The 9,771-nt window shown below is 38.1% G+C and overlaps 1 protein-coding gene across 1 annotated transcript; it reads left to right on the top strand.

Annotated features, from left to right (window-relative positions):
- The first annotated feature begins 439 nt into the window (after nt 1-439).
- On the top strand, nt 440-1,235 carry LOC101606505 (protein BTG3-like). The gene has a single exon (XM_004665484.2). The coding sequence runs from the start codon at nt 440-442 to the stop codon at nt 1,190-1,192; it is 753 nt and encodes a 250-aa protein (XP_004665541.2). The 3' UTR covers nt 1,193-1,235.
- Nucleotides 1,236-9,771: the final 8,536 nt, after the last annotated feature.

The raw sequence follows: 9,771 nt of genomic DNA, 5'->3' as shown, positions 1-9,771 counted from the left end.
GGCAGAAATTAATGAAATAGAAACAAAAAAATCCAAAGAATCAATGGAATGAAGAGTTGGTTCTTTGAAAGGATAAACAAGATTGATAAACCCTTAGCAAATTTGACCAGAAGAAAGAGAGAAAAGAAAAAAATTAATAGGATTAGTGATGAAAAAGGCACCATTAGAACAGATACCAAAGAAATTCAGAAAATTATGATGACATACCTTAGAATATATATGCCTCTAAGTTTGAAAATCTGAAAGAAGTGTATGATTTCCTTGATTCATATGCCTACCAAAATTAAATCTAGAATAGACAAACCATTGGAATAGACCTATAACCAGTATGGAGATCCAAGTAGTTATAAAAAGTCTCCCAGCGCGGGCTCTTCGGCCGTGGCAGCAGCGGCGGCCACGGCAACAGAAGCGGCGGCAGCACGGCCGGACGAGGGGGAGAATGAAGAATGAAATTGCTGCTGTTGTCTTTTTCACAAGGCTAGTTCGAAAACATGATAAGTTGAAGAAAGAAACAGTTGAGAGGTTTGCTGAGAAATTGACTTTAATACTTCAAGAGAAATATAAAAATCACTGGTATCCAGAAAAACCATCGAAAGGACAGGCCTACAGATGTATTCGTGTCAATAAGTTTCAGAGAGTTGATCCTGATGTCCTGAAAGCCTGTGAGAACAGCTGCATCTTGTACAGTGACCTGGGCTTGCCGAAGGAGCTCACTCTCTGCGTGGACCCTTGTGAGGTGTGCTGTAGGTATGGAGAGAAAAGCAATGCATTTATTGTTGCCAGCTTTGAAAATGAGGGTGAGAACAAGGATGAAATCTCCAAGAAAGTTACCAGGGCCCTTGATAAGGTTACCTCTGATTATCATTCAGGATCCTCCTCTTCAGATGAAGAGACAAATAAGGAAGTGGAAGTAAAACCCAGTTCACTGACTGCAACCCCAAGCCCTGTGTACCAGATTTCAGAGCTGATATTTCCACCTCTTCCAATGTGGCACCCTTTGCCCAGAAAAAAGCCAGGAATGTACCGAGGGAATAGCCATCAGAGTCACTACCCTCCTGTTCCATTTGGCTACCCAAATCCAGGAAGAAAGAATAAGCCCTATCGCCCAATTCCAGTAACATGGGTATCTCCTCCTGGAATGCATTGTGACCAGAATCACTGGATTAACCCTCATATGCTGGCGCCTCACTAGCTCCTTTTGTTTGTATTAGTTCTGCTGATAGGAAGGTAGACTGTACCTTACTGTATGTTCAGAGTTCATACTTGTAGTGAAGTTAGATGGCAAAAAGATCAAACTTATTTTTATAGAGAAGTTGCTGAGAATCTTTCTTAAAAAGTATATATATGCACTTTAGATATATAGATATAGTTTCAGAAAATTTATTAAAGTTAGTCAAGTGCCTGAGTTTTTAATATTGGACTTGAGTATTTATATATTGTGCAATGACTCTGTTGGATACAAAAACACTGTAGGAGTGGACGATGTGTTCTAGCACCTTTAAGCATGTAAATTATTTATACACAAGAAAATCTATTTTATGTCATTTAGAACAATTGCGTGAAATCATGTAGTTGCAAATAAAAAGTAGTTCAAGGCAAAAAAGTAAATTATAGCCGGGCATGGTGGCACACGCCTTTAATCCCAGCACTCAGGAGGCAGAGGTAGGAGGATCGCTGTGAGTTTGATGCCACCCTGAGACTCCATAGTTCCAGATCAGCCTGGGCTAGAGTGAAACCCTACCTTGAAAATCCAAAAAAAAAAAAAAAAAAGGAAATTACAGACCAATGTCCCTCATGTAAATAGATGCAAAACTTCCCAACAAAATATTGGCATACAGAATATAAGAATATATCAAAAAGATTATTCACCCTGACCAAGTTGGCTTTCTCCCAGGGATGTAGGATTGGTTCAACATACAAAAATCAATAAATGTAAAACATCATATAAATGGTCTGGAAGACAAAAAAAAATCACATAATCATCTCAATAGATACAGAAAGCGAATTTGACAAAGTCCAACATCCTTTTATGGTAAAAGTATTACAGAAACTTGGAATAGAAGAAACATATCTTAACATAATAAAAGCTATTTATGACAAACCTACAGCCAACATATTACTAAATGGAAAAAAACTTGAAGCTTTTCCACTAAATTCAGGAACAAAACAAGGGTGTCCACTTTCTCCACTTTTATTTAATATAGTACTGGAAATCTTAGCTATAGCAATAAAGCAAGAGACACTCATAAAAGTAATACAAATTGGAAAGGAAGAGATCAAATTATCACTATTTGCAGATGATATGATTCTATACATAAAAGACCCTAATATCTCTACCAGAAAACTGTTAGAGCTGATAAACATTTTTATGAATGTAGCAGGATAAAAAATAAATATGCAGAAATTAGTAGCTTTCCTATATACTAATGGCAAACACATGGAGGATGAAATCAGGAAATCTCTCCCATTCATAATTGCCTCAAAAAAATGTTACCTTGAAATAAACTTAACCAAGAAGCGAAGGATCTCTACAATGAGAATTTTAAAACACTCAAGTGAGCAATTATAGAAGACACAAGGAAATGGAAAGATATCCCATGTTCTTGGATTGGAAGAGTCAATATTGTGAAAATGTCAGTCTTATCAAAAGCAATCTACACCTTTAATGCAATTCCCATTAAAATTCCAATGGCATTCTTCACAGGAATAGAAGAAAAAAATCCTAAAATTCATTTGGAAGCACATAAAACCTCAAATAGCCAAAACGATTTTGAGCAACAAAAATAAGGCTAGTGGCATCACCATACCAGATTTTAAGCTATATTTCAGAGTCATATTAACAAAAACAGGGTAATACTGGCACAAAGACAGACACATAGCTCAATGGAACAGAACAGAGAATCCAGATGTTAATCTAGGCAGCTACAGCCATCTGAGTTTTTGACAAAAATAACAAAACTATTCATTGGAGAAAAGAGAGCTTCTTCAACAAGTGGTGCTGGGAAAACTGGATATCTATCCAAGTCAATCAGGGACCTTAATATCAGACCTGAAACTGAAATTACTCGAGGACAAGGTAGGGGAAACCCTTCAACATTCTGGCATAGGTAATGACTTTCTGAACATAACCCCAATTGCTCAGAAAATAAAACCACAAATCAACCACTGGGATCTCATGAAATCACAAAGCTTTTGTACAGCAAAGAACACAATAGAGCAAAGAGACGACCTACAGAATGGGAGAAAATCCTTGCCAGTTACACATCTGACAGGGGATTAATATCCAGAATATACAAAGAACTCAAAAGAAAGAATGATAAGAAATCAAACAACCCAGTTAAAAAATGGGCTACAGAACTAAATAGGGAGTTCTCACCAGAAGAAATACAAATGGCATATAAACATCTAAAAAAGTGTTCTACATCCTTAACCATAATGGAGATGCAAATTAAAACTACCTTGAGATTCCATCTATCTCCTGTCAGAATGGCTACTGTCAAGAAAACAAATGACAATAAATGTTGGCGAGGATGCAGTTCTACACTGTTGGTGGGATTGTAATCTGGTATAACCATTGTAGAAAGCAGTGTGGAAGTTCTTGAGACAGCTAAAAATAGATTTACCATATGATCCAGGTATACCACTCCTAAGCATATATCCTAATGACTCTTCTCACTACCTTAGAGATACTTGCACAACCATGTTTATTGCTGCTCTACTCACAATAGCTAGGGTGTGGAACCAGCCTAGATGTCCATCCACAGATGAATAAATAATAAAGATGTGGTACATTTACACAATGGAGTTCTATTCAGTGATAAAGAAAAATGAAATTATGAAATTTGCAGGAAAATGGATGGATCTGGAAAGGATTATACTAAGCAAGGTAACCCATGCCCAGAAAGCCAAATGTCACATGTTCTCTCTCATATGTAGATACTAGCTACAAATATATAGACTTGTGTGTGAGCTGGAACTGAAAATCAGTAGCAGAGGCTCACAAACTAGAAAAAGGCTTAGGGAGGACAGCAAAGGACTTTAGGGAATGGTATTGTATATATGTAAATAGAAGGACAGATTACAGGGAGAGGAAAGGCCTAAACTAGGTCAGGGGAAGAGATTGTATAAAATAAGGGTGGAAGCCAGGCATGGTAGCACACACCTTTAATCCCAGCACTCAGGAGGCAGAGGTAGGAGGATCACTGAGAGTTTGAGGCCACCCTGAGACTACACAGTGAATTTCAGATCAGCCTGGGTTAAAGTAAAACAGTACCTCAAAAAAAAAAAATAAGTAAATAAGGGGGGGGTCAATCAAAATTTAAGATATTCTGCATAAGACATAAAAATCTACTTTTGTTAATAATGGCACATCCAGAAGCCATAGATTGTTACTAGAAAATTTTCAGTGCCAGAGATGGGATACCTTCCAGTGAGTTGTTAGCCAGGGAGGTCACTGATGGTTCCAAAACACTATGGACTATTGCCAAGGCCCTTAGTTTCCCATAAGAAAGAAATAATAAGACCCCAATGTGAAGACTCTACATGCCTAAGCAGCAAAGTCACTGAGAAACCAAACTGGTGCTGAGCAGAAAACCTTCTCCCTGTAGCCCTGCCAACAGAAAGCTGTATGTAGCCTTATGGGAGACAGAAGTCATCAGTGGTGAAAACAATGGACACTGGAAGCCTCAAGTTTGGCCAAACAAGCCAAATGACTTAGTGAGAGCAACAGTGGCATGTCTGCTCTGGGGAAAACCAACTGTTCTCTAATTAGACTGAAGGCCTGATGTATGAGAGGGATTGCATGCCTGGTACTGAAAACCTAATCAAAAGCCTATGGCAGGGGAGATCATGAGCCTTAGGGTTATAAAGCCTGCTCTTGTCTGGATAAATGCATATATTACTCTCAAAAAATTGCCATGAAAGCACTACACTTAGTGTTCATCTTCATATATTAATGCTAATCTCACTTCTGGTTAGAGAAGCTTCTCTTTTCAGATGGTGATGACCACTGGGATGACCCAAAAGGCAACATAGTGCTGAGAAGAAGGGACAGAGGAGTGTCCAGCACTGAAACATCTCATACCCTCCAAGGCTCAGGGTCTATTGTGGAAGAGGTGGTGGAAAGAATGTAAGAGCCAAAGGAAGGGTACCACTCCCTACATACAACTGTCTGGGAAGAAACTGGCCTCCATATCCAAGACTTCACAGTGCCTAGCAATACCTACACAAGACCCTCATAATAGGAGGAAAAGATGATGACATCAAATTAAAGGAGATACTAATGGAGAGAGGGATATGATGGAGAGCAGAGTTATGAAAGGGAAAGCTGGGGAGGGGATGGAAATACCATGGTTTGCTATCTGTAAGTATAGAAGTTGTCCATATATATATATTTTTTTAAACACACACTTAGAAGAGAAAATATTTAAAGAAAACTCATTTGAAAGTTAAGTTCTTGTTAGCATTTTCCTGTGTGAGTTTGAATGCACATTGTTGAGCAAAGATATAACACTTTGGATTATCTCCCACCATGGCATAGTGGTGTGCATAGCTGCTTTTCAAAACTATGGATGAAGCCAGGTGTGGTAGTGCATGCTTTTAGTCCTAGCACTTTGGAGGCAGAGGTAGAATTGCTGTGAGTCTGAGGTCACCCTGAGACTGACTACCTAGTGAATTCCAAGTCAACTTGGACTAGAGCAAGACCCTACTTTGACAAACAAAAATAATAATAATAATACAGACACACACACACACACACACACACACACACACACACACACATATATACAGCTCAAGTGAGAGGAACACTACCTTGGTAAGTACTCATTCTTAGAGGAAGATATGCTTAAATACATTCAACATACAAAGAAACCAGCAAAAAAAAAAAAAAAAAAAATAGCATATAGCTACACAGAACTCAATGTAGTAATCAGGTTTCTACTTTTAGAACAAAGTTTAGAATACTTTACTCATTAAAATAATAGGTTTAAAGCACTGGCAAAACTTTAAACCTCTTTAAAAAATGAAGGAATGGTGTTAGTGACCACAAACAATATTTTCTTTTTAAACTTTTTTTTTATGAGAGGGGGATAGAGAAAGATAATTGGCACGCCAATGCCCCCAGGCACTGCAATCAAACCCCAGATGCATGCACCACCTTGTGCACATGTACAACCTTGTATGCTTGTGTCACTTTGTGTGTCTGGCTTAGGTGGGATCTGGAGAGTAAAACATGAGCCCTTAGCTTTGGCAGGCAAGTACTTTAACTGCTAAGTCATCTCTCGAGCCCCATTTATTGATAATATTTTTATCATTATTTTCTTCCTATTATGCAAGTCTTGTGTAGATAGTATCAGCCACTATCAGATCATGAATATCAAAACTACTTTGTGTGGAGCTAGAGAGATGGCTTACTTCATGGAGGTGAGGAACCCCTCCATATGAGAGTGGGAAAAGGCTTCCTGCACTATATCCCAGTAGCCCAGGAAATAAAACAATCACTCAACCAGTGGGATCTCATAAAGCTCAAAAGCTTTTGTACAGACAAACACACCATAAACAGATCCAACAGATAACCCACAGAATGGGAGAAAATATTTGCCAGCTACACCACTGGCAGGGGCTTAATATCTAGTAAAAAGTAAATATCTAGTAAGAAGTAAAAAAAAAAAAAAAAAAAAAATTGGGACTTATGGTTAAAATGTCTGCCAAAGCAGCTTATGGGGGAAAATAAGCAAAATAAAAACAGCAAAATACACTCCTCTACCTAAAAGTGAAGGTGTATTTTATAAGGAATTATCAACCTCAGTAGAGAAGCAGGAGCTTCTAGCAACCACAGAACCAGCTAGAATTGGCTCCCACTGCAGTACTGGTCCATGTGGCCACCAAGCTCTCACTGAACTGAAATAAAAGCAGGTGAAGGGATTTTCCACTCACATCAGCCTGCTCACAAACTCAAGAAACCTGAAAGGGAAGACAACAAGGACTGGCTGAGCAGCTTGTGAGGAAGAGGATCACAGGGACCAGTTACACAGCTCCAGTACAACTTCAGGCCACAGCATCCCCTCCCCCAACCTCCAGCCCTGGCAACCACTAGACATTGGGAAGCGAACTCAGCTGCACAGAAACCAGCACAGGCAATCAAAGCAGCAGACTCACTGACCTAGGCAGTCTTGCCAAGTCCATAGCAAAGTAAAGAGGTTACCCAAGTGAGCACACAGCATAGGTGAGACTAAAGCCATCCCAAAAGGTCAAATAGGGCCTACTTACACTGGGTCAGTACTGGCCACAAACCTAGTATATAGGCCTACATTGGGAGTGCTAATCATACCTTTCATGGCAGGACAGGTTATGTGTCAGATGTGATTGATGGTCAGCTTTGCCATTCTTAAATAAGCTGTATTTTGGGGTTGTCCTTTGTTGCTTCCTGATTTATAGTGCCTTTGTCTCCTTCTTCTGTCATTCCTGGAGACAGTCTCACTTGGTCCCAAGCTGACCTGGAACCCTTTATAAACCAGAAATCTATCTCAGCCTACAGTTAAGAGGATTAAGGGTATGGGGCAACAGACAGACTTAAGGACTTTGACTTTGTTAGATGATCTGTTTATTTTACGACCCACTCTCATGTAAATACTCTGTGCTGGATTTCATTGAATGTGTATATGGATCAGTTGAATTTTAGAATTTGCCTGTGTTTTACTCCACCCAGACTACTAGAATACTTGTATAGAAGGCAAACTCAACACCTAGGGTCACTTCTGTTGTTACTCTGGAAGTCATATAAGAGCCACACCAGGCATTGTAAGATCTTTCCCTAAAGATATAAAACCTCAGATTTACATGTTTAAGAATACTGCAGATAATTAGAGAACCCAAGCATCAAACTAACCCAATATGCAAAAATATCTACATTATAGAGAAAGAAACACAAAAAAAATCAAGAAAATATATTCACCAAAAGTTATAAATGCATCAAAAATGACCTCCAATGGAACTGGCTTAGATGTAATGCCTGACAAAGATTCCAAAAGAATGATTATAACTATGTTCAAAGAAATAAAAGTAATCAAAGAATAAAAAAAAAAAAAACGCCAGTAGGAGAACACAGGAAACCACCTTAATGAAATAAGGAGGTAAGTACAAGACATGAGTAAGGAAATAGAAATACTAAAGAAACACCAAACAGAAATACTAGAAATGAAAAACACAGTAAGTCAAATAAAAATTTTTTAAAAGTTTCAACAATAGAATGCATGAAGGAGAGACTAATAATATCTAAACTTTAGACACAGTGGAACACCTAATACAGTCCAACAAAGAGAAAGGCAAACTAATAGGAAAATATGAATGGAAATTTCAGGACATTATGAAAAGATCAAACATAAGAATTCTGGGTATACAGCAAACTGTTAGAGCTGATAAACACCTACAGCCATGTAGCAGGAGACAAAATAAACACACAGAAATCAGTAGCATTCCTATATGCTAACAACAAACACACAGAGGATGAAATCAGAGAAACACTCCCATTCACAAATACATCAATAAAAATAAAGAACCTTGGAATAAACCTAACCAGGGAAGTAAAGGATCTGTACAATGAAAACTACAAAACACTCAAGCAAGAAATTGCAGAAGACATTGGGAAATGGAAAAACATCCCTTGTTCCTGAATTGGAAGGATCAATATTGTGAAAATGGCAATCTTACCAAAAGCAATCTACACATTTAATAAAATCCCCATCAAAATTCCAACATCATTCTTCATGGAAATGGAAAAAACAATACTAAAATTCATTTGGAATCAAAATATCTAAAATAATACTGAGCAACAAAAATAAGGCAGGAGGTATCACCATACCCAATTTTAACCTATACTACAGAGCCATAGTAACAAAAACACCATGGTACTGGCACAAAAGCAGACATGCAGATAAATAGAACAGAATAGAGGACCCAGATGTAAGTCCAGGTATCTATAGCTACCTGATAATCAATAAAAAATGCCAAAAAGACTCATTGGAGAAAAGACAGCCTCTTCAGCAAATGGTGCTGGGAAAACTGGATATGTATCTGTAGAAGGAGGAAAATAGATTCTTCTCTCTCTCCATGCACAAGGATTAAGTCTAAATGGACTAAAGACCTTAACATCAGACCAGAAACTCTGAAACTGCTACAGGAAAAAGTAGGGGAAACCCTTCAACATATTGATTTTGGCAAAGACTTTCTGAATATAACCCCAATTGCTCAGACAATAAAACCACAGATTAACCCCTGGACCTCATGAAATTACAAAGATTTTGTACTACAAAGGACACTGTGAATAAAGTAAAGAGGCAACCTACAGAATGGAGGAAAAAATCTTTGCCAGCTATATATAGGAAAAAGGATTAATATCTAGGATATAAAAAGAACTCAAAAAGTTAAATAATAAGGAATAAAACAAGCCAATTAAAAATGGGTTATGGAGCTAAATAGAGAGTTCTCGAAAGAAGAAATACGGATGATGTATATGCATCAAAAAAATGTTCTACATCCCTAGTCATCAGGGAAATGCAGATTAAAACTACATTGATATTCCATCTCACTCCTGTCAAATTTGGCTACCATCATGAAAACAAATGATCATAAATGCTGGTGGGGATGTGGAAAAAGAGGAACCCTTCTACACTGTTGGTAGGAATGCAATCTGCTCGAGCCATTGTGGAAACCAGTGTGGAGGTTCCCAAGACAGCTAAAAATTGATCTACCATATGACCCAGCTGTAGCACT

Source organism: Jaculus jaculus, chromosome 3, assembly GCF_020740685.1.
Source record: "Jaculus jaculus isolate mJacJac1 chromosome 3, mJacJac1.mat.Y.cur, whole genome shotgun sequence".
Lineage (NCBI taxonomy): Eukaryota > Metazoa > Chordata > Mammalia > Rodentia > Dipodidae > Jaculus > Jaculus jaculus.
This window is presented reverse-complemented; position numbering and strand designations above follow the sequence as displayed.

Coding starts and splice junctions, on each gene's coding strand:
- LOC101606505 (XM_004665484.2), top strand. CDS start 440: ATGAAGAATGAAATTGCTGCTGTTGTCTTTTTCACAAGGCTAGTTCGA.